Raw genomic sequence first — 25,137 nt, 5'->3', positions numbered from 1 at the left:
GTGTAGGTATTATTAGTGTAAGTAGCATATAATGATCTAATTAAGCATGGTTTTGTCTTATTAATAAAGAATACAAATGAGAACGTGTCGTTGGGTGTTGATTGGTCCGGAAGAGGCCAGGGGTATTGCCGTGTAGAAAGGGGTTTGGATTATTTAATAAAACTACCAATATTTAAAAAAATCGTGCTATGCTAAAACCCAAAATATCCCTCTAAATGATGGGTAAAACTGTCAGCTCCTTTTTTTAAACACTTCGAAAAGGGTACCACTGGTAGGTGTAGAAAGGCCATTATAGTCATCTTACCATCCCCTCCAGTTTTACTAGAGGCCTGCTACACACAGACAATTTGTGCATAGATTGTGCAAATATTTCATTGTGGAGCCTACCAAGGGTTTCAAAAAAATAATCCGAGCCGTTCATTAAATGTAAAATAATTTTTCAAGGGTTTTTGCAAAAAATAAACTCAATCCAATACATATAGATACTCAATCCAATCATCTAGCTTTTTATTATCCTAAAATCTGAATGAAAAGTTACATGATTGGATTGAGTACCATAAGCATCGGATTGAGCTGATTTATCTTGAGGGCCTTTAAAAAAATATTTTACATTAATAAACGTTTCAGATAATTTTCGTGAAATCTGTGATGAACCACATAATGAAATCTGTACACATTTTATGAATAGATTGTATGTGTAGACAGACTTTCTGTAAGTCCAAGGAAAACGTGCCCACTTGCATTTTTAATTAATTTCCAATAAACTCCAAAAAGCTAATTGCATTATCATAACGAAGGGGCGCCAGTGGAACCCTTTTTCTTTTCTTTACTTTTTCAACTTGTCACCAAGTGGTGACGCAAAAAACCAAGGCCACGTGACGGAAGAAGCCCTACGTCACCCAACCAATTAGGCCCTCCTACCTTACGCCCCAATATAACCCGTGTAAATCACGCTCGTACCTTACTTTGAGATTTTTTTTTTCCCTTCGGTTTAACACGGTGTTTGGATCAACTTACGCACATCTCAACTAATTTCTTCTCCGACTTGGTCAGAGGCCAGCTATTCATGTCCACGCCAGAACTAGAATATTCTTAAAAAATTATTTTCTTGCAGTCTGACCCTAAGAAACAAATCCTAGTTAATGGTATGAGATGCAAACCTATTAACCAATCAGCCTATAACTCTTGGGCTTTTAACATCTACAATGTAATAATCAAAATCAAAAGGTTGCTAAAGTTAACAATATGTGTTCAAAAAAGTGCTCACTTTGTAATAACCAAACTTAGCAACCTTTTAACAACTTATCAAATTTTGATCTTTTGATAATCAAAACTAGCAATCTTTTGTCAATAACCAAATTTAGTGGACTCCACATCTTCTTAATCAAGTACATCTATCACATGAGAGTAAAACTCACTCTCCATAAAGCAAATGCTTTATTGGTAGGTGAACTCACTCTCCACTTTGGCAAGTTGTTGTGCATTTAATAATATTGATCACTTTATGAATCTTAAGAGCATCCACAATGTAATAATCAAAATCAAAAGATTGCTAAAGTTAGCAACGTGTGTTTAAAAAAGTGCTCATATTGTAATAATTAAAGTTAGCAACCTCCTAACCAATAATCAAATTTGGACATTTGAATAATCAAAAGTAACAATGTGGGACTTCACATTGCTAATTTTAGCAACACTCTAAATGAATTATCAAAAACTGACGTGGCAAATTTTGATTATTCACTTTTGATTATTACATTGCAAATGCTCTACATTTCTATTTATTTTACTAGAATGTCATTTAATGTAGACTATTAGATTGAGAAGAAAAAAATTGACAGTTAGATTTAAATTTTTGTTAATCCATTTTGATTATGGGCAAAAGGTAAACAATGTGGAACTTTACATTGCTTACTTTAACAACCTCTAAATGAATAATCAAAAGATGATGTGACGACTTTTGATTATTCAATTTTGATTATTAATGCTCTATCCACAATGGTATCATCAAAACTAAATGTTCGTAAGGTTATCAACATTTACTCAGAAAAAACTTATATACTGGAATAACCAAACTTAACAACCTTTTAGCAACTCATCAAATTTTAGCCATTTGATAATCAAAACTAATGACCTTTTGCAAATAACCAAATTTGATTTCCTCAAACAAGTACGCTATCATTACACAAAAACTTTCTCTCCTATTTTCAATATGTTTCTAAGAAAAATACTTTTAAAAACAGTTTTCTTCTTTTTGCGAAAACTGTTTTCTTATTAAAACTATTTTAAAACAGTTTTTTTATTCAAAAATTGTTTTTTTTTTTACTTTTTCCCAAAAACCTTTTTTTTTTTTAAAATCAAAGTTTTCAAAAAATATTTTCTCTTTTTCTAATAACCTGTTTTTATTAGTTTGAAAATTATTTTAAAAAAAATTACTCCCTCCGTCTCATAATATTTGTCTGGTCCGCAAAACAAGAACGTAAAAATATTACAATTTTTGCAAGAAAAATTCAAAAATATTTCAACAATTCATTAGATATCGATGAGTTATTGTAATTTATGAAAAAAGTTTAAATATTTTATTGAAAGAAATGTATTATTTTTTAGACCTCATTTTGCGGACCGGACAAACCTTTTAGGACGGAGGAAGTATTTTCTATGTCATTTTTTTAATTTATTTATAATTTTGTAAGTTGAAAAGGTGATGTATCAATTTTTTATTATTCAAATTTAATTGTACCATTGTGGACCTCTACATTATTAACTCTAACAATTCTTTAAATAGATAATCAAAAGATGATGTGACAATTTTATTAAATTTTGATTATTCTACTGCGGATGCTCTTAGTTGGGATTTTTAAAAATTTTAATCAATAAAAGTACCCTCCACTGTGGGTAATTTGTTGAACTATTCCGACGATTTGGAGAATCGAAACCCAACAGGATCATCAAAGAAAATAAAGACATGGGTTTTCTGTCATTGGAGGTGAAATTGCATGGGGTGCAAAACCGATCATATATTTTTAACAAATAAAAGTAGAGTTATTAGAAAATAAGTATTTATTTCATATTTTTAAATTTAAAAATAATGTAAATAAAAAATAAATTTTTGATTTTTTTTCACCGTATTAAAGGTATCATGAGATCTTTCAAACAAAATCTATATTGCATATTTTTAGATTTCAATAAATCCATCATTTTTTAGCTTGAAATTGCCTTCTTAAACATTAGTATTTACTTGGCATTCGGGAATGGGGCCTTATCGCTATTAGAAGTCGTTTTAATCGGTCATCTCCAAGTAAATGATCGGAACAAATTTTAGATGATAAAATTGGGTTTTGCTGGGGTTGTGGTCCAGTGTAAATTGTTTCGATCATGTACTTGCAGATGTTTGATTAAAATAATACCAATAAGTGATGATAGGCATCTCAATGAGATTTAGGTCCAGTTCCGGAACGTGAAATAAATATTTATTTTTCAAAAAGGCAATTTCAAGCTAAAAAATAATGGGCTTATTGAAATCTAAAAATATGCAATATGGATATTGTTTGAAAGATTTCATTGAGATCTTTAATATGGTGCAAAACAAATCAAAAAATTATTTTTCATTTATATTATTTTTTAGTTTGAAAATCTGAAATAAATACTTATTTTTTAAGAAGGTATTTTGGAACGGGCTCTTAAAACACGAGCGATTTGGATTATGAAATTAATGCCGATATCAAGACAAAAAGGTGGCTCCAATGACAGAGAAAGCCATGTCCAAAAATAACGAAGTGTTTCCGGTAGTGAAAAATTTGTAGATTTTTATTTGTAGTTGAGAAGTTTTTAGGTGTTTCCCGCAGTGAATAAGTTGTTAATGGTTTGTGAGTAGAATTACTACAGTATAACAAAAGCAGTTTTTATTAACAAGTTTTTTTGTTAGGGGAAACGAAATGTGAAAATGTGTTAAATTTTTTGTAATTTTTGTTGGTGGAAACACCCTATAAAGATAGTACTAGAAGAATGGAGCATCACGCGCGCTGAAGCGCTAGGGGATTGAAAGATTAATAAAAGTCATCCGAACTAAGGAATTTTCCAGGCAAGCTCTATCCAAACTTCCGAGTAATTGGCCAATTATAATACTATATGTCATTTAGTTCTGAAAATATAATTTATACGCCCTTCATTTTCCTCCATAAAACCCCCTCCCTTTGTTCACTTTGTTTCCTACTAGCACAGAAGCTCTCAATCAAGAAAACACACTACCCATATGGACCCCTCCTCTCCGTCGGTAAACAACTTACTCGGCGACCGGGAAAAGCTAATTCAGTTGCTCGTTCAAGGCAACGAATCAGCAAACCAGCTCAGACTCACCCTCGGAAAACCCTCTGCTGGCGACGATAAATCGTCGGTGGCGGCCCTTGATCTTGTTAAGAAAGTCTTAGGATCGTTTGCGGAATCCATGTCGATAGTGAACCGGCGCCCAATTGAGGGGGTTTTCGATAAAGTTCCGGTGAATACGGGCGGGAATTCGCCTTCATCAAATGGCCGGAAAGCCGATGATTCTGAGGGGAGTAGCAGGAGTACATCCGCGTTTAAACAACGGAGAGGGTGTTACAAGAGAAGGTGATTATCCTTTTTCTCTTTTTCTTTTTTTATTCGAAAGAATTTATCCCTTTTTCTGTCTGTTGATACTCACTCCTATGTTACAATGGTTTATCGTTTTCTCCGAAGTTTGAGGGCTTTTTCTTGGCTCTTCGAAAACAAAAACAAAAACAAAAAATCGGTTTTTTGGGTTCGTTCTTTGCTTTTTCAAATAAATTTGTGTTCCTGTTGTAAATTTTTACTTTTCCAAGTCTACCAATCAGGCTACGTTTCAGTTTCTTTTTAATTCTTGTTTTTTTTTTTAATAAAAAGAATAAGGTAATTTCAAGTTTAAATATAATGAAAATGAAAAAGAAATTTTTAATTTTTCGCACCGTTTAAAAGATCTCAATGAAATCTATCAAACAAAATTTATATTGGTAAGAAAATTAGTTGTGTAAATACATGATTTTTTAGTTTGAAATTAAATTCCTTTTCAAAAAGTACTTTTTAAAAGAAACTGGAATGAGGCCTCAGTAATTTACAAAAATTTAACACAAAACTACCTAAAGGCAATTTAAAACAAAAAAACAAAAAAAAAAACCTCAAGAATACTTTTTTAGAGCCTGGATCTCCTCTATAATGTTTGTGTACGGAATTCCTGAACCGGAAATGATTTAAATTGCAGAAAGACTACTCAGACATGTACAAAAATCACCTCTAATTTGATCGACGATGGCTATGCGTGGAGAAAGTATGGACAGAAAGTTATCCTCAATGCCAAGCATCCAAGGTTTGATTTCTCTTCTTATCTTCCACCATTTTTCCCCTTTGTACGGCCGGATTCTTTGTCCTTCCCGGCCAAACAAATTCACATCCTCTTTCTATTATTGCACTGTGCGTCTTGTAATAATAAAAAAAATTCAAATAAACAAATCTCGATGTAGGATCGTTCAGTTTAAACTGAATTAGAACAGAGAATACGAATCTTGATACATTTGACTTGGTCTCGTTGCGGAATTAACAATTTCAGTGGTTAAGTTTACTTTAATGAATTAGAATAAAGAATAATAACTTGAATAGAGAAGACATGTCTCATTGCAGTATTAACAATTTCCCTATGGGTAAACGATGTTTGTTTGGTACACCAAAGGAATATGTTTGGTTTTTGGAATAATTCAATGAAAAGCCTATAAGCTAATTAATTAATTCCTACTATTTTTGATGTGCAGGAACTACTATAGGTGCACTCACAAGTTTGATCAAGGTTGCCAAGCAACCAAACAGGTTCAAAGTACCGAGGAGGACCCACCAATGTACCGGACCACATACCACGGCAGTCACACCTGTCAAAATCTAGTTAAACCTCCTCAGATAATCCTGGATTCCACTATCCCTGGGGACAGCTCTAATTCGGTTTTCCTTAGCTTTGGTTCAACCAACTATCCAAACACCAAATTGAACCATGAAACCTATTACCCAACCTTCCCTTTGGTAAAACATGAATACTCACATACCCAAGAGCTGAAGCCTAGTTTCAACCACATCCAATCAACTTCGACGGATCCTTTATTCTTGCTATCGGATTTGACGGCTTTTAATTCGTCCGGGCCTATGCCAGTTCTGTCGTCAGAGTCTGATCACGGCGATGTGATCTCTTCTTCCGGGGTGTACTCTTGTACGACTAGCACTACTCATGATGATAGTCATAGCTTTGACCTGGATATGCTGGTGGATGTTGGTGATTTGGATGTCTCGCAATTTGAATACCCTTTTGATAATTAGTGCTACTACTGTTGTATTAGAAGGTTTTTCTTTTTTTGGTTACTTTCTTACGCCCTAAACTTGATGTAGAAAATTTGTACTTATATAAATTTATGTAGTACTATACTAGTGTGTTTCTTCTCTTACAATTTGAATTTGATTAGCCCTTCGTTGCATTAGTGAAGCAAGATTAGCCTTTATATCTTCATGAAATGATGAATCTGTGATATATATAGGCAACAAAAGTGGTGCATCTTGGCTGTTTGTACTCTTGTGAACTGTTTTCTAACATGGTGGATTCTTTGCGGTCCAACTGCAGAGAGTCCCTGCAGTTCAATCACAGCCGTTCATCTTTGTATTCAATAGTCTAAACTTTAAAAACTTAAACTAACTTGGCATACTCCAACCACACCTCTGCAATCTAAACGTGGACTGCAGACAAGCCATCTGCTTCAAACATTATTTTTTGAAGTTCTTGTCTTTTCCTTAATTAGAAAGGGAGCGCAAAAGGTGGGGCATGTGAGAACTCGAATTCATTGAATCATTGGGATGTGAATATTACGCCCTCATACTTGATGAATGCATTTTTTTTTTCCCAAAGGAAGTTACATATGCACTCACGCTAAACTAAATGAATTACAAGCTAATGACAATAGTCAAGTTATTTTTTTTAAAGGACATTTTAGTTGATATAAGTGAGGAGAATAATCTGTCTAAAAATCCGTAAAAACGTGGGTTTTAGTCCATGTTGAAACAACTCTTCTTTTTAGTAATTTCATCATCCACCAAAAGAAGAAAATAGGTTATTTACCAAATAGGACAGCGTCAACATCATGTTCCTATTCATTAATCCGATCCATTGAATCTGTTCAATAATTCTTGTGATGCTAATGAATATGGACGATTAGGTGAGACCGTGAGAATGAAGTACTCCATGAGAGATCAACGATGGGAAAAATTACTCCATTCAGGATGGATGTAGGACCACCTTGGTGGTACCCTGTTTTTTGTATGAATAGTAGTGGCTAAAAAGGGATCTGGGAGTATGAGAAAGCAACAGTGATTGTGAGAAGATTTGTCCGGTCGTTAATTTCAAAGGCCCATAAATAGTCAAGATGTGCAAAGGCTGGCCCGGACATCCGGTTATAAAAAAATTCTCGTGGTTAATTAAAAACTTGCTAGACATAAAAGTCGTTTTTGATTGTTTTCCATGAGGTGACATGTTCAAATTTCATGGAGTCCAAATATTTCAAACCTTAGGGCTATTGGAAGATTTATCTGATCGTTAATTTCAGGAGCCTAGAGTTAATCAAGATACGCGAAAGCTGGTCCGAACATCCGATTATAAAAAAATTCTCGTGCGTGGTTAAAACTTGCTAGACATAAAAGTCGTTTTTTTGTCTTTTGAAAAGCAGAACTAAAAGAGCATAATTTGCCAAGGCCTTTGGAGGAAAAGTTATCCGAACATCGTTGGTGGTGGTGGAGTCCAGGCCAAGTTGGGTTAAATCGATCTTAGGTTCATTTATTGGCAGTATTATAAATATAGGTAACATACAAAATTGTATTTTTCTCCAAACAGCTTATGGTTTCAAATGAGTTGTAATCAACGGGCAAATTAACAGGATTACAATTGTTGATTTTTGGTTGAAAATAACGTGCAATCGTAATCAAATCAAAGTGAGTGGCAGCTCAATCCCTGAAATTTGTCATGAAAAAATTATAGCAAAACCCCTCATTAGTACTCTCAAAATCTCTACGCACGGTTCTAAATAAATTTTCTCTATCTATTTCTCTCTACTTATTACTCTCTAAAACCTCCCTCGAAACCCAAACCGAACAAGGTATCATGTTTGTGGCTTTGCCCATAACAGAATTTTCTAGCAATTCTATAGTAATTGTGAAGTTTGTTGGGGGTTTAGGCCAGGCCAAGGGGTTTGAAGGTTGTACTTAAAATGTCAATGGCTCAGTTAAGGTTTGCACATGATCTTGACATTAACCTTGTATAGGAACGGTTTTAGCTAGGTCATTTAGAGCCCGTTTGGGAGCCGGTGCATTGTGATTATCCACTGTCCAACTTCGTTTTTGGAACCCGGGGAGCTGCATTGTGAGAATGAATTATCTCACAATGCATTTTGAAAACTACACTTTAGAAGCACAATCTCAGAATTAACTGTGGAGGAGGTTTTCCTTTCTCCTTTTGGATTATCTTCCCAAATTCCTAATCTATTTTGAGCATTATCCTCAAAATACTCATTCATAATCTATTTTGACCACTATCTCCTAAACACTACTCTATTCAATTCTAAACACTCTTCCAGAAAATGAAAAATGCAAAAATAATTAGGCTCCCAAACGGGCTCTTATCCACCTCTAACTGATTTTGTAGGAAAACGCTGGTTAATTATATAGATCAATCCAAACAACCTACAAGTACGGTTTATTTGTTTTTAGCAAACTATTCATGTCTGGAACAATGTCATGCCTCTCCAAATACTCTACCGGTTCGACTATCAATTTTTTTTACTTGCACGTTACCTATCGGTACCGGTGACATATCGGGCATCATAATTTATCATCATTAGTGCATTATCCCACATAATAAAATTTAAAACAATAAATCCATTTACCTAGAAAATTAAATTTAAAATAGTCCGATACCCACCAGTATGGGCCAATACCGGCCCATATTTGAGTCAAAACGAAAATGCGGTTCTAGGGTACCAAGTTTGCTAAAAAAATGATACGTAATAGGTAGTGCAGTACGGGATTTAAATCTTTAAGTCGGGAATACTCGATTATTAGCACTCTTATGACTACAGGGATCTCATGACTACAGCTATGAAATTTCTTGTACGGTCACCCTTATATATCATTCTAAAGTTGTTGTATATTTTTCAACCATGTCCACTTGCGTTGCATAAGCATGAACTTGTTTTAGGGGTTGACAAGATCTAAAGGACAAGATTTTTTTATTTATCCTCGATCGAGATAAGATGATATATACCTTTACTTTGCGCAATCATACAATGTACACAATATTCAAACTAGGTTGCACCAATTTGGCCATTTATAGGGCAACAAGACTGATAGTTTGCGTTGATTAAAACCTAAGAACTTTCCATGCATGATATATAGGGTAGAATAATTGGCTGGAAATTTGAAGATTGGCGTTGCATGCGCTCATGTTGTGCTCATCATGATGTAATATTTGTGTCGCCTAAACACTAGCTAATATCTACCTGAAATGTACATCTATATCTACATCTAGCTTATGCATCTTCATTTGTTATTGGTTTTCCACAGTTGATGAAAACGCGTCAAGTTTCAAGGCAATTCATGGCGTAAATTGACAATTTCAAAATTTCAAACCAAACCAAATCGATTTTTATGTCTCAATCACTTGAGATCGGCTAGTGACAATTTAAAGCCCTACTAGCACGTTAATTAGTATATTTTGTAAGAGCATCCGCATTAGATTCTTTACATTTTGGACCAATTTATACCTTGAAAAGTGACTTTATTACTTTAGCTATCCATTTTTAAAATATTTACTACATCAGGCTCTTTAATCTCAATCGTTTTTCAATTAAATATTAATGAAATAGTCCCCAGAGATGAACAGTGTTGGAATGGAGACAAATAAAACGAGCGGGTGAGATGAAGTACAGATTGAAAACTAATATAAAATTTTTTAACTCTTAAAATAAGGAGGAACTGTTGCAAAACTAAAACTTTGGCAAGCGATCCCCACTAGTAAAGAGGCCGATGTGAGGTTGTTTCTTTCATTTTGCTCTTTAAAGTGAAGTACATGGTAATTACTCCCGTGCGGATGCTCTAATAACTGGGTAGGCTTTCTAACATTTTTTTTCTTCTTCGGCCTCCAAATAGATAGAAGAGCTAAGGCCATCCACAGTAGTATAATCAAAAGTAAATTATTTTTAAAGTTAACAATGTTAGTGTAAAAAATAGCTCACAATGGTATAATCAAACTTAGCAGCATTCTTAGAAATAATCAAATTTTGGGCTTTGGATAACCAAAACTAGCAACTTTTTTCAATAATCAAAATTTGTGAATCCCACACCATATAAGTTAATTGGTTCCAAAATTGTATACACACATGTTTCAAATGGTATTTTCTTCTTCGTTTGCTCTATATCTCATTCTCTTTAATCACAAACTGTTTCTCTTTCTTTCCCTCCAAAAGTGAAGCTCATATCTTTCGATCATCTACAATTCAACTAATTGCCGCCGGATTAAGGTATTTCACTTTTTTTTTCCGTTTCTATTTTATTCTTTTTTCGATCCTCTCCATGTGATTGAGAACATGAAGAATCTTTCATTCTTTTCCAAATTCAAGAACACATTTGATTTTTTTTTTTTTTGAGTACATGATTTTTTTTTCCAAATTTATAATATGAGGGATGAAAGTCACCAATTTTTCCCAAAATTAAGGAAGGTACGTAAACGATATATTTTTGCCAAAAAAAAAACGTAATGGAGGAAAGTGATCAATGGTGGAAAACATAAGGAGAGAGTGAAATTGTAGTGAACCCCTTATTTTGGTTATGAATTAGAAGTGACCATTGTGGACCTCAACATTATTAAGCTTAGCAACCTCTTAAATGGATAATTAAAAGCTAATGTGTCAACTTTTGATTATCTATTTTTGATTATACCTATGTGGATAGCCTAATGCATATATATATTTTTAATTTTTCTTGTCAACATCAAGCCTGATTTAATAATGTTATTCAGTGAATCTTCTTCGTAAAGAGGGAACGTTTCATAAATACTAAAATTCAAACTTTTTACGTAGTAGTACATCAAATTTTCCTCTATTTGAAATTTCCTGGTGGAAACCGATCGAGAATATTCTGAATAGGAATCGATCCAGGATAACCACATCACATGGAACCTATGGAGCAATTTCATAGATGTTACATCTGAAAGTGAAAGAACAGAAAAAAAGAAAAGAAAAAAGGAACATGAAAATAGTGCAGAAAGGACAAGGGTATAGATACAAAATTTGTACACAGACCAGTTTTGGGTTCAAAAAAAAAATTGATCCGCTCATTTTGTTTAGCCTGAATTCTAAAGCAAATTGAGATGTATCGCAACTGCCTCTACCGATATTTGATTTAGCTGATTTTTTTTGTAGGGATCGCAAATAAAATGAGCAGCTCGGATAATGTTTTGACCCAAAGCAGGGCCAGAACTGGTCTGTTCGCGAGATTTGTACCGGTACGTGTGTACCAATAGCATATCTGGAAAAAAGTGTACAACTGATCCATTCCTTTCTTTGTACACGGGAAATCTTTTCTACCAGTAGTGTAACTGTTATGAACCATTCCCATCAATCATTTTTTCAAGGTTATTTTCACTTGGAAAAGATAATACTCCGATCCGTACAATAATGTGAACGGGTGATGAGGGTTTTCCCTTATCAAGAAAACTTTTTCAAAGCCTGTGGGAGATTTTTAAGTGGGCCACAACCCGGATTGGTAGCATTGGGCTTGGCTATCATGTGGTTGCTGGTTGGAGCCCTTGGAGGCGAGCGAACGCCTCCTGGCTCCCGTTTGAAGCCCATGAGCCTCCGCCCTCAGGTGCGGTGGTGCGTATTTTGAGAGGCTCCATCATGAGTTTGGAGTCCCTATGTCACCGCCCAGGAGAGAGTTGCTACTCCTGGTCACCCCTCTCTGTCTTTTTTGGAGGATCAAAAAAAATATTTAAGTGGGCTCCCCTTCTTTCTCTACTAAAAACGAAGTGACAGGGAAGCTAGTCAAGGTCATGGCCACGAGGGCTTTTACCATTCTCTTCTTCATCTTCTGTTCACACTTGACAATTAGTATGAACGTAGCGCTTTCAGACCAAGAACACAGGCCCACAGGATTGTTTAACCAATTGATTAGAATGGTTAACAACCAAGAAATCACATGATTGTGCCTTTTTATTTATTTATATATGGGTTTTGATTTCAATATACCTTAATTTTGGCTGTTGAAGTTAAAGTTGAACCAATGAGCAAGGTAGTTTTGAAATTGGTTCGAAATACTGTCGCAAATATAATACAACAAGGGCCCTTATGAAAGGGATTAATAATAACCCCATCGATATCGGTATCATATTAATTGGAGTAAAACAACACATCCCGTACATAGTATTGCATATCCAAAACTTTGGGTTTTGTGAGATTATAAATGTAGTATTAGGTATGTTTGATCCGGATTGTAAGTATTTTAACCAAACACCATAAATTTACATCATCTTAGAATTTTTTTTTCCTCCAACTTTCTGTATATGTTCCCTCTTAAACATAATCCTTCTTTTCTTTTCTTTTTCACAACTTCCAAAACCTTAATTTGTGAACGTCCAAGCCGGCCAATCGGTTATGTGCTTGTTCTAAGTTCACCAATGTCTCGAGTTCGAGACGACTTGGTGTCTACTAACTTTCTAGCGTATGTTGTATGAGTTTCTGTCATTCCTAAATATAAAATAAAAACCTTAATCTGTTTTGTTTATCTTTGATTAAACTTGGTTCCGTCTTCAAAGCACCAAGGGAGAGCAATATGAAAATAAAAGCAATTCGAGAAAAGTTTGTACCAGGCACAAAGAAAACACCAAAATATTGGGACTTTTTAAATCTCCACATGGAGCAAGAGTCTCTTAGAAGATACTTATAGTATTTGTTTTTTTTTTTGGGAACACAAACATGTATTCATAACCAAACAACACAAAATACAAAGGACCCCAAGGATCCGAACAAAAAAAAGAAAAGAAAAGAAAAAGAAAACAACAACAAACATAAAAAATCATGCAAAAGTTGACAGCTCGTGGATGTGGCTTGAGGAAGATGGAGGATTCACATTGGCAACTAGAGCTCAACGTCCCTTCGTTCCACCACAGTCGCTGCTGCTAGGCGCCACGACCGTTGTTGCAGAAGAACCCACAGATCCGTCGCCAAGGCAGATCGAAACTGAGGGCTGAAGACCCTAGATCTGAAAACCAGATAGGCCACACTCTTAACATGGCCGGCCCATTCATGGGTTTTCCTCAAAGCAAAAGAACAAGAACAAGATGGGCCTATTTACCTAGTACTCACAGTTAGTGCATCTGGGCCAGAAAAATTTGTTGGCTTTCTAGGGGGCCACAAAGCCCACTAGTTTCTTTTTGCGATGTAATCTTCGCCTTCGGGCTTGAATGAGTTGACATCTTCAAAACGCACATGCATTCTTAAACACACCAAATCCTTAATAGTCAGCAATTGCGGAAATGGTAGGTGGAATTACTCTCTTACCCTTCCGTGTTAAAAAAATAAAATAGAAATCCTTAATTGACTCATTTTTTGTAGACAGAGGGTTTGAGACAATCTTGTGTCATATGAACAGCCGATAAGACCAACGATAATACTACTGATCGATTTTAACTTTTGCCTTGCTTATTGCAATTTTGATGGAGTTTTCCAGCAAAGTCAAGCACATAAAGCCCCCAAACCAATGCCACTGAGGACAAAGCAACCGGCACGGGACCAAGCATCCAAAAAAGCAGAGAAAAGGTAACGCAAAGCACCCTTTCACCAACCACTGCCAACAAAAACCCTCTCTCCATTATCCTTTGTGTGTGGGCATTAGTATAGATCTGATCATGATCTTCATCTGATGACATCGCATTGATCAAGAAGTTGGCATCGATCAAGCATCCGACGGCCATAGAGCTACACAAGAAGCTAACTAGCAGGAAGAGTGATGCTGAGCCGTACTTCAGGACAAGGATCATATTGGTCTGTGAGCCAAAGATTCTGTTGTTGAGGAGGTGGCTTGCATAATAGGTGTTGTTGGTTAGGCATGCTAATGCTATGTTTATGATAACTGAGATTGAAGCAGTAAGTATAGTGGCCATTAAAGTGTTTCTCAAGCTTTGAACTGCAAGCATACCCTTTTTATCATCACCCTGTGTAAGAAAAGCTTATGTAAGCAAACTTACATTTACAAATCTCCAAAATCGTAGAAACAAAAGGATTTACTAGTACGATTGTCACATGGATATGTATACAGAATGATGTGACGTTGACATTTTTGCAATAAGTAGTTTCAAAGATCAGTGTTTTCTTTCAAATAGATAGATCGACCAAGTCAATCTATCCGATTTTAAAGGGTTGAGGGCAGAATTCAATCTTTGGGACCATGAGGAGAGCAGCATCTCATCAAATGATTCACATCTTCCGGAAAATCATAGCTATTCGATTATTAGTTTGAGACAGAGGTCATTTCATACAAGAACTCGGTACAAATTTTTTGTTTACAGTTTCACCCAAGTCATGCATACGTACAATGTACATATGCATGTGTACATTACAAGCCATGCGATGATTCGTGATATACTAGTAAAATTTTACATGCATACAGCTAGAAAGCAATAGATTGAAGAAGGCCTTGCCTGTTGCATGTCTTGGATCCATGATCTCCTCCTTAGCATGTGCATGCCTATGGTGGTTAGAAAGGGCTTGTTCTTGTAGCTGTGCCATAGAAAGGCATGGTAACCTATTGTGAGGAAGAGGCTCAAGGGGACTAATATGGTGTCCAGATAAAGAATCACTCCCATCTTTCTATCGATCAGTGGCATCCAAAAGATTCAGATCTAGATGGTCTTATAGCAAAATAGGCTATGCCAAAAAGTGATAACCTGACTGTTTATCAGTCATTTGCAGTGGAATTTAGGTCATGAGGACAAGGAAAAAGAAGTGCACTTATCTCGGTTGTTAATGGCTAGATGTGCTTTGGAATATAAAATAATGGACAACAAGATTGCATATTGGGTTTGATGAATGATAATGTTTCTTTACAACTCTGAATTCGGCAAAATGACTCATCTGGTAACCAATCCCACCATCCATCAGCTCGGCCTCTCAATTAAGTTGGGCCGAAAGTTCGTATGGACTGAAAATTGATAAGACGTGAGTGAGAGTCAAACCTCTGACCAGAGGCTTCCTGAAACCCTTGGTTGTCAAGTGGCTAAAAATGGTCTCACTTTTTCATTGAAATAGATCTCCATGTTTGGTTTGCTTTCTTTGCCATAATTCTTCAGTTTTGTATAGCAGTTCAAAATGATGCTCTCCCTTGATAGAATAGAATAAATGTTTCACAAAGTTTAACACTAAAGATAAGGTTTAAAGTTCAAATTAGTGGCATGCCCACTTAGATGGAATCCACCGAAACCAGCTTAAGCGCCATGTTTTACTACATTATCTTATCATCCATTGCTAGGCAATTACTACTTGATTATCTAATCATCCAATCCAATGCCATGTTCCCCTTATTGCATTACAGTACAAATAAAGTAAATTTATATTGTTGGTCGTGGACCAGCATCTTACCCATGTGGGTCGAACCGTGGAGCTTGGAGTCTGCTACGCTTTAGTATAAGAAAATACAGTTGCGCAATTATTATTACCTGCGGGTTTTGATAAGATGGTAAGCACTTAATCCTTATATATATAAATTTACTAACATGTATATTTTCCTAAGTTATAAAGCTGAGTATAACTTTTTTACAAGAATATCGAAATTATATGTGCTGTCAACATGTTTTTCAGTTTTCCAGAACCTAGAAGAGTCAATTTCTATGCTCAATAATTATCTTTGCTGCATGTAGTAAAACATATACTCTATTTAGTTTCACTCACAAGAAATTAAAAAAAAGGACAATAGCTTTGGTCTAAACAATATTTTTTAGCAGTCTTAGATCACCATATTATACCCCAGTTTATTTTACCGCCTACATGGCAAGATATAATCATTTCGACCTCTACTTTTCCTTTCTTTTTAGTCTTTCCTTCGTTTTATATAATTTTTTTTCATCTTTGGTCTGTATTTTTTGTTTTTTCAATTTTTCTAGTTGAAACAAGCGAAATAATATAAAATTTTGACTCAAATCTGATATGCAAAGTAAGCAAAATAACAGCGGCAAAAGTCGAAAATAAAAAGTTAGCCGGGCCGGACCTAACTGACGTCGCGAGCAGCTTCTCGACACATCAAGCGTAGTGTCTCAAAAAGGAAGAATTCTTATCGTTACGATACGGCGCCGTTTCCGTCAGTTCAGCTGAGTAAGGTTTACACGTTACTTTCGTGATCGCACACCGGGTTGTTCCTAAACTCTCATCACTGTCTTTTTCCCCCTCGGCGTTTTCCCTCCGCCGTCCGTCCAACGCACACACCCAGAGAGAGAGAGAGAGAGAGAGAGAGAGAGATGAAACGCGGAAGTTATTGGCTAGGGTTTATATTGGGGTTCCTGTACATTCTGGATTCAATCACACAGGCGAGTGCTTCGATTCACGAGTATCGTAAGGAAGCCTTCATCCCACAGTCCAATGCCTTCTTCTTCCACGGAGGTAGCGAGGGCCTCTACGCTTCCAAGTCCCTCGATTCATCCCCCGCTGCCCCGGACGATAATCCCTCCAAGGGCAAATCTTCCATTAGGTATCAAAATTTTCTCACCTAAAGCTCTAATCTTGTTTAACTAATTTTAGTCGTTTGTTTGCATCACTTTCATTCTTTTTTTTATTAGTTTGTTTGTGTGTTAAATGTTGGGAATTTGATGGAATTGAGTCAAGAGGTAGCTAATGGTAGGAGATTGAGTTGCATGATCCTGTAAAATGGACTTGTTTTCATCTCCTGCTGTCATTTTCTGATGCCGATTTTGATTTTGTTGTGTATATGGTATTTCCTTTACCGGCATGAATATGTTGATTTTTTATGCCTTAGGGAGGTAGAGTTTGATGTCCTGCCCTGACTCCTGAAGTTTTGAAACTGAACTTCCATGTCATGAAATGTGATCAGAGTATAATATGCCTCCAAAAAGGTTCGATAAATGTTTTCCTCAAGCTGTAGTTGTATAGTTGACAATTTGTTAGTTAATATGCGGATTCCTTTTTATACTTCAAATAGCCCTGTGGGGGTTATGATTTATGGTTCATGTCATAAAGAATTGGATTTTTCGTGAAAGAAGACTAAATCGTTTCATAAATTACTAGGTGGAAACAATCTTTGATCATTAACTGATCAGGGTACACTTTTAAACCATAACCTGCATTTACTGGGCAATTGCACATTATCTTACTGGCCACTGCCAAGTCTATAAACTACTCCCTGTTTGCTGGCTGAAGCTAGACCGAACCCGACCTCTGAGAATAATCTCCACGATGCACAACAGTTTCCTTTTTCTTTAATTGGGTTAAAACACATGATTATCAGGAGTAGGGGAAGCTTGATCTATTTCAAATAAAGCTAAAGTATGAAAGGAATGTGTGAAATTTGACATGGAGATGATCTCCTTAGGAAACTAATCATGCCATAGGCCATAGCTTCTCGATTGGGAGGTAGCAGTCTTTGTTTTTTTAGAGGACCATGGCTTATATGTTTCCTGTAATTTTTGCTGTTTTGTATGGATTGATACTCTCTGTCTTGCAATTGGTATGCAATTGCTGTTTCAATTGAATTCAATACAAAAGACCGGAACTCTTTTGGAAAATGAAAGATATGAGAACCCCCAAAGGTATGACTATGGAGCTAACGACTAAAATTCAGAAACTACAATAGCTGTTTTTCCCCAAATGTTCCCTAATCTAGATTAATAGTGCAGAAGTTTCTGATCTCCTAAATATTACTCCTGCACTTTTATCTCTAGATTCTCGCTTTGTTATTTCTCTCAGATCTTACTATTGATTGATAACTTGCAGATTTGAAAATGTCCTCTTCGTGAGAACGAAAGAGTCAAGCGATAAACTGAATGAGATGCAGAGTAAGACTGGATTGGTTGAAGCTATTATACTTGAGGTAAAAGACAGGGAAAAGATTGGAGGTGCTTTTATAAAGTCTGATGTAATATGTTGCACCCCAGAACTTTCCCGTGATGGATCCTGCAAGGTAGGGGAGGTTATTATTCAAAACGTAGACAACCCCGAGGGGCCTAAACGCATTCAAACCTTCTTTGAAGGAAATAATCCAGAAGCTAAGATGATGGCTCAATCTGTTGAAATAAATAGTACTGGAATGTACTATCTTTATTTCATGTATTGCGATCCACAGCTCAAGGGCACAACCATTAGCGGTAGGACTGTGTGGAGGAACCCAGAAGGTTATTTACCGGGGAAGATGGTCCCTTTGATGACTTTCTATGGAGTCGTGTCTTTAGCTTATCTTGCACTTGGTCTAGTGTGGTTTTTGCGGTTTGTACAATTCTGGAAGGACATTATACAGCTGCACTACCACATTACGGCAGTCATTGCTCTTGGAATGTGTGAAACAGCTCTCTGGTATTTTGAGTATGCAAATTTAAATGCTACGGGAAGCAGACCGATGGGAATCACGCTGTGGGCAGTAACCATTAGTGCTGTTAAGAAGACTTTGTCTCGCTTACTTCTGTTGGTGGTTTCAATGGGCTATGGTGTAGTGAAGCCTACCCTTGGTGGTGTAACCTCAAGAGTACTTCTTCTCGGTCTCATTTATTTTATTGCCTCTGAGGCTCTTGAGCTTGTGGAACATTTGGGGAACATCAATGATTTCTCGGGAAAAGCTAAGATATACTTGGTGCTTCCTGTTGCTTTCTTGGATGCTTGGTTTATTTTGTGGATTTTTTCCTCATTATCCAAAACATTGGAGAAACTTCAGGTATTCTCTCTTAAGCCTCCACGTCCTATTGAGTTTCATCTAGTTGGACTCTTTATCAGTGTTGTTTATCTACTAGACATGGGTTGTAGGATTGTTTGTGTAGATGTGTCTTGGCACATGGTGATTGGGCATCATGCATTTGTGTTTGTTTGTTGGTTGGCAATCTGATTACGCAAGTAAATTTACCGCATTGGTAGTGATATGAGTATCTTAAAATTTGTCAAATTGAGCCCATTACTCATGTAATTTTCTTGATGCATGACTTGGATATTGTGAATCTTTTTGTTTTTTCTCCAACTGTTCGAATGACAGCGGGATTGAGTGCTTGAACTAAGAATTCAACTGCTTCTACAAAATTAGTGAGTTAATTTGCTGAAAGCATTTGGGCTAACTTCAATTGGTTTGTTCGTTTGTCGGGAAAATACTCTTACTCTTTTGTCACATTCCTTGAATTTTTGGGGCCTTAATGACAAGGTGGTTAATGGAGTACCAGAAAATTTGTTTTCTGTGGATGATACAGCCACTGATTCTTCTGTGGCTCTCCCTTTCCTGTCTCTTTTGCATGCAGATGCGGAGAAGCATGGCCAAACTTGAGCTATATCGGAAGTTTACGAACTCCCTTGCTGTATTTGTGCTGCTTTCTATTGCTTGGATAGGCTACGAGGTAGTGTTTTGGTTAAACTAATATGTCGCATAATCATAGTTTCATAGATCTGCACAGTAGAAGAAAACTGGTCTGGTGTTTATTCACCGTCATCTGACTCATCTTTTATGAATGCTGATTACTGACTCATGTTGGCTCAGTTGTACTTCAATGCAAGTGATCCATTAAGTGAGCTGTGGCAAATTTCCTGGGTAATTCCAGCTTTTTGGACTCTTCTAGCATTCTTCCTCTTAGTGGTGATATGTGTACTTTGGGCTCCTTCAAGTAACCCCACCAGGTACTTGCTATTGCACTGACATCTCTTTCACTGTTATGTTATGTGCAAATTCCTGAAGTATCTGAATTGTTTGGTTACTGATGTTTTATCACATTAACAGTAGTTCCAGGCCTAGTTGTTTGTGACAGAACACTATGAACGTAAATCCGAGTTTGGTAGATGGCTACACCTAGCAAGAATGTCATAATTGTGAAGAAACATTAGGCTTCGTATGTGGATTTGGCAATGTCGCACCCCACTGAGCAGCATGGTATTACCTATTTACTGTGCATAACAAGTGTCAAGGTGGACACGGGAATGAGGTTTCTGACATGGTAAATCTCTAGATTCCGTTCAGTTGCCAAGAATGTTATGCAGGAAAGTTGTTCTCAAGAAAAGTGAAGTAAAGTAAAGTAAAGTAAAAGAATAAGAAATCTATTTTCCTGGGAGTGTTCATTTGACCAAAGAATTTGCAGGAAAACTAAAGTTTAGTTGTTCATTTGCCAGGAAAAAGACACTTATGAGAAATTTCTTTATTTTTATTCTCATGGCTAATTTTTTAAATAAAAGTAACTTTGAGAGCTAAATAATTGGCTACCATATTTCAAAAACTAACACATACGGAACATTTATTTTATCTAATGCAAAGCCTTAACATGAAATGGAAAAATTGACTTGCAATTCTCTATTCAATTGGCTATCCTTTGAATGGTCATGCAAATCCCCTATTCAAATTGACATCCTTTGATAATCAGTCGTAAAAAATGTTAAACAACCGTGCTTGATTAGTTGGCAATAAAAAAATCCACTGATTATTAGTTAGTACAAAACAAAACTGAAAACTAATGACAAGATAATTAAATACTTCCAAAAAAATATACTACCAGTCTTCTTCCACAAAACAATTATCTCAAAAAGCACCATAGTAGTTGCTCACGTAAATATCAAAGTGCCTTTCTAAGAACCTAATTCGCATCTGAACGGAATACGTCATAAATGCCTTCGGTTTAACTTCATCATGCAAAAGGTTCTCAAAAGCTTCAGCAATGCTATCTTGATTTAACCCTTCGATTTCCTTGAAAGCTTCAGTCAAAACGAGAACTATATGTATATATATGGAGTATGTTCTTATTAGCAATATTAAACTAGAGAAATCAAAGAAAAGAGAGAGAAACACTAACCTTGAAAAGGACAAAGGCTAAAAGCCAAAAAAATTGACTTGAGATGGAGAGTTTTGCAGGGTTGAATTCCAAGATGCTGCAACTATATTAATGGGAAGCTAGAAGCCGCCAAAACAAAAAGTCCTTGTTCTGGCGCCATTTTTTGTGAGTAAAAGTGTTTTGGCGCTATAGATCCATTTTCCCACGACAGAAAATCTTGCCAAAATGGCCGGATCAGTTTTGTGGAAAAGTAATCATGCAGGAAAACTTAGAAGTGTGGGTCCCATAATTTTCCTGGCAACTGAACACTATAAAAGTTATGGGAAAGTTAGTTTTCTCATCCTTTCCTGTACTTTTCTGGCAACTGAACGGGGCCCTAAGAACTGTAGATTGGAAAAGACCTAGTTATTTTCCATTTGGTGACAAGTAATTGTTAACAGAACTACGTTCTAGATCTTAAGCTTGGGCCCCTGCCAGCATTTTAGCCATGGTCCAAGCATTAACTGAAGTGGCGGTGGTGGGTGGATACACATGCAAGTGCAAGTACTTGTAGCCTGTAGGCAGATAGTATATACGTGGATACACATGCGTCCAAGCATTAACTGAAGTGGCGGTGGTGGGTGGATACAAATGCAAGTGCATGTACTTGTAGCCTGTAGGCAGATAGTATATACGTGGATACACATGCATAATTGTCGACAACTCTCTTTTCTATAAACATGCATATTTAGGACCTCATTTAGAATTGAATAGGCTCCCTACTTCCTTTCCTTGACCATTATTAATGAACAGATACATCGATGGCTTAGCACTTTCCATTCACATTTTGATACTGATCCTGATCCTGATCCTTAAGATATAGGCACTTTGTTCACTAGTCTTCATTGTCATATAATTGTTCCCCTCCTTGCTTATCAGTTATTTGGAAGGATCCTTAAGAAATGTAACCTCTCTCTGTGCACAAACACCACATGATGCACAAGGGTGCTATATCATTCTAGGATGTTTCTTCCAGTTCCATTTCCAGCCGTGAAGACTCCATTCCTGCGCCTCGACCTCGACCTGTCCTCCTTGGTAGGTGGGACAACAATGCCATAGAGAAGCTCAAAAGCACTCAATCACTACCTCCGGCTCCCAATCCTGCAATGTCTTAGAAAATAAAGGCTCCTAAATCCCTCTCTGGCCAATGATCCTGGGATAATCCTCCACGGAAAAAGTCTGGGAAAGCTACTGAAATAGGCACATCCCTGCACAAGAAATCATGTCAAAGCTGAATTTGAATGCCATCTCCAAGCTCAAATTTATGTGGTTACTGAAACCTGATGACAATTGGTTAAATCTTTCCAAGCACCCGCCCCATGTTAATCAGGCCCTGCCTTAGAAGTCCTTCCCACACTGTCTACTCCAAAACTGCAGTCTATCACTCCTCCATAAGCAGCCACCAAAAGGTCCAAAACATTCATTCTACACTCTCGCATGTGGCTACACCAAGGACCAAAGTAGTCCAAATCTACAAATGGCATGTAGAGGGGCCAACTTTTGGAGACATGGTGGCTCAAAAGGCTCGTTTAGGTGGAACATATTTTTTGTTTTCTATTACAGCATATGGACATACGATGAAATAGTGTAAACCCAAGCACCATATTAACAAAGGGTCTAGCTTCTGGAGGGGTGATGGACACTGAGACTTACATGGCCCTACTTGAATGGAACACACACAATATTGGAGCAAACTTTTTGTTCCTCTCTTTTGATCCTAGTGAAATGCAGTCTATGAATGTGGACCAAACAAGAATCATTGCTGTTTTGCTGATGTGTAAATTTGGTGGGTGTGAATTTCAGGTATGCATATCCAGGAGAAGCAGGGGAAGACTTTGATGAGGAGGCCATCTCACTTGCAAGTGGAGTGAAGGTAACTGGTGCAACAGATCCTGTAACTGGGCTCAGGGAAGGTCTGGAGGAGGATAAGCGAGAATAACTGTTTAGCCTGTGCCTCTGGAAAGGTGAATTGCCTCATTGAAGCTGTGCTTGCTTGTATAGCAATCTGCCTTTCGTCGTGGTTATACATTCTGTGTCGCATGTGAAAATGAAAGCGTGGAAGGTTTACTACAATTAACTCCAATGAACTTGATAGTGGAATCATACAGCCCATGTGCAGCTTTCTTTATTCAATATGGTAGAGAGAAATGATAGCTATGTTTGAACTCGTGTATCTATTCGGGATTAGCATATAAAAGTGGAATGAAGCTTACTTCTTGCTTTACATATTTCCCAAATGTGCGATACATCATTATCATAGAATTCATGATACCCTCATTTCGCTTAAGACAAGCTGTGTCTTTCGCCTAGGTGCTGCTGGTTTATCTGCTGGCCGAAGGCTTTGAGCTATTTTTCGTAATGCAAATACAGTAGATCGAGTTATTAAGTACGGTTAACGATGAGTTTGGTTTTATAGCTTAACAAGGGGCCATCTTATGGCATTCTTGTGGGTATGGATACAGGTGTTGCTCCATGGTAGTGGATTCTGGTCTAGGGTAAAGATCAAAAGAGAATCTTTTGTATAATGAGAATATATTTGCTAAGTTCACTATTAATCCCTCTTCACTATCGATTTCAATCCCGATCTATTTATGAATATATATCCCTTCAACCTATAACACTAAAACGTATCAAACGAGACACAATTTGAGTCCTATTAAACGGATGCCGGCATTCTCCTCTCCTACACTGCGGACATGAAGGTCTCTGCTAATACCAGCTACATAAATTTGCAGAAGAGGCTGTCGAACGTGGATGAGATATTGAATTGGATTTCCATATGTTCACCTAATTAATCAAATCAAAATGAAACGAGCTTATTATTTTGTTTAATTTTATTGATCAGCCAAACGTGCTTTGATATTTCTAATGCAAACTACTATATTTTGTTGATAGCTCTTACAGTATTTAGTAGTACAACTATCTTTCTAGTGTAATTTTTTTTTAATCACCATATTAAAATCACATATGGCTCTCTTGTCAGGCTTTTTAATTTTATAGTGCACAGGACTCTGCCGTTGATATTAAATTGGATTTTCTGATTTTATGGCTTTATCTATATTTGTACTTCATGGTTATGGAGATTTGTGATTCTTCTTTCTATTTGGTGGAATTCTAATGAATTAGATTTATAAGAAACTGCAAAGTCCTTGCTTTTAATCTTTAAAAAATTGGTACACAAGGGGTCCATGAGGGTTTTTCGGGCTAAATCCTGCGCTTCAAATATTTGAGAATAAGTGAATTGATTTTCGAGAAAAAGTGTTTTCTTTTTTTTTTTTTTTTTATAGAAATGAACAAATGTAGTTTATATTAAGAAGAAGATGTGTGATGGAAAAAGGATTGGGGCATGTCCTTGGCCGTGCGGCGGTGAATTATTTTTCCTTTGAAACATGGCTGCCAACAAACAAATGTTTTTCTTTTCTTTTGTGATCTTGCCAACAAACAAATGTTAGAAAGCAAAAACAAAAAACAAAATGTATGATTTTAAAAAAAAATTTAAAAAAGGTGCATGAAGCGATACTCTAACTCCACGTGGGCTTCGTGAGTCACACGTGCGCGACATGCGAATGGAAACAAAAGAAGTTTCCGCAGGTTTTCTCTCTCGTCTGTGGAAGTTTCTTTAATTCCAAATTGCAACCCAACATTAAAACCTTTCTCCTAACTCCTAAGCTTGCTGCTCTCCGTTCCAGAACACCTTCTTAAAAAATAAGTACTTATTTCACATTTTCAAACTCAAAAATAATATAAATGAAAAATTATTTTTCAATTTTTTTCACTGTATAAAAGATCTCAATGATATCTGTCAAATAAGATCCATATTGATAGAAAAATTATTTACGTAAACACATGATTTTTTAGCTTGAAATTGATTTCTTAAAAAATAAGTACTTATTTCCGTTTCCGGAACGGGGCCTATCCGGTCCATATACATATATATATATATATATATATATATATATATATATAGAGAGAGAGAGAGAGAGAGAGAGAGAGAGAGAGAGAGAGAGAGAGAGAGAGAGAGAGAGAGA

At 36.4% G+C, this 25,137-nt stretch overlaps 3 protein-coding genes and 1 long non-coding RNA gene across 4 annotated transcripts; 2 read left to right on the top strand and 2 right to left on the bottom strand.

Moving 5' to 3' along the window:
- The first annotated feature begins 4,081 nt into the window (after positions 1 to 4,081).
- On the top strand, positions 4,082 to 6,451 carry LOC131326165 (probable WRKY transcription factor 70). Its single transcript, XM_058358785.1, has 3 exons — positions 4,082 to 4,605; positions 5,252 to 5,356; positions 5,796 to 6,451. Exons 1-3 carry the CDS (start codon positions 4,250 to 4,252, stop codon positions 6,346 to 6,348), a joined length of 1,014 nt encoding a protein of 337 aa, XP_058214768.1. The 5' UTR covers positions 4,082 to 4,249; the 3' UTR covers positions 6,349 to 6,451.
- A 6,504-nt stretch (positions 6,452 to 12,955) lies between these two features.
- On the bottom strand, positions 12,956 to 15,050 carry LOC131326164 (uncharacterized). The gene is made up of 2 exons (XM_058358784.1): positions 14,762 to 15,050; positions 12,956 to 14,275 (listed from the first exon to the last, which is right to left on the bottom strand). The coding sequence occupies exons 1-2, from the start codon at positions 14,945 to 14,947 to the stop codon at positions 13,748 to 13,750; spliced, it is 714 nt and encodes a 237-aa protein (XP_058214767.1). The 5' UTR covers positions 14,948 to 15,050; the 3' UTR covers positions 12,956 to 13,747.
- A 1,267-nt stretch (positions 15,051 to 16,317) lies between these two features.
- LOC131326162 (uncharacterized) lies at positions 16,318 to 23,333 on the top strand. The gene is made up of 5 exons (XM_058358783.1): positions 16,318 to 16,800; positions 18,060 to 18,990; positions 19,559 to 19,654; positions 19,795 to 19,931; positions 22,913 to 23,333. The coding sequence occupies exons 1-5, from the start codon at positions 16,571 to 16,573 to the stop codon at positions 23,046 to 23,048; spliced, it is 1,530 nt and encodes a 509-aa protein (XP_058214766.1). The 5' UTR covers positions 16,318 to 16,570; the 3' UTR covers positions 23,049 to 23,333.
- Positions 19,406 to 22,064, bottom strand: LOC131326163 (uncharacterized). Its single transcript, XR_009199923.1, has 2 exons — positions 21,674 to 22,064; positions 19,406 to 21,573 (listed from the first exon to the last, which is right to left on the bottom strand). It is a non-coding gene; the product is annotated as an uncharacterized LOC131326163 (long non-coding RNA).
- Positions 23,334 to 25,137: the final 1,804 nt, after the last annotated feature.

The sequence above is a fragment of the Rhododendron vialii genome, chromosome 5a (assembly GCF_030253575.1).
Source record: "Rhododendron vialii isolate Sample 1 chromosome 5a, ASM3025357v1".
In the NCBI taxonomy this organism is placed as follows: Eukaryota; Viridiplantae; Streptophyta; class Magnoliopsida; order Ericales; family Ericaceae; genus Rhododendron; species Rhododendron vialii.
The sequence above is the reverse complement of the archived record's forward strand: the minus strand, read 5'-3'. Positions and strand labels throughout refer to the sequence as shown.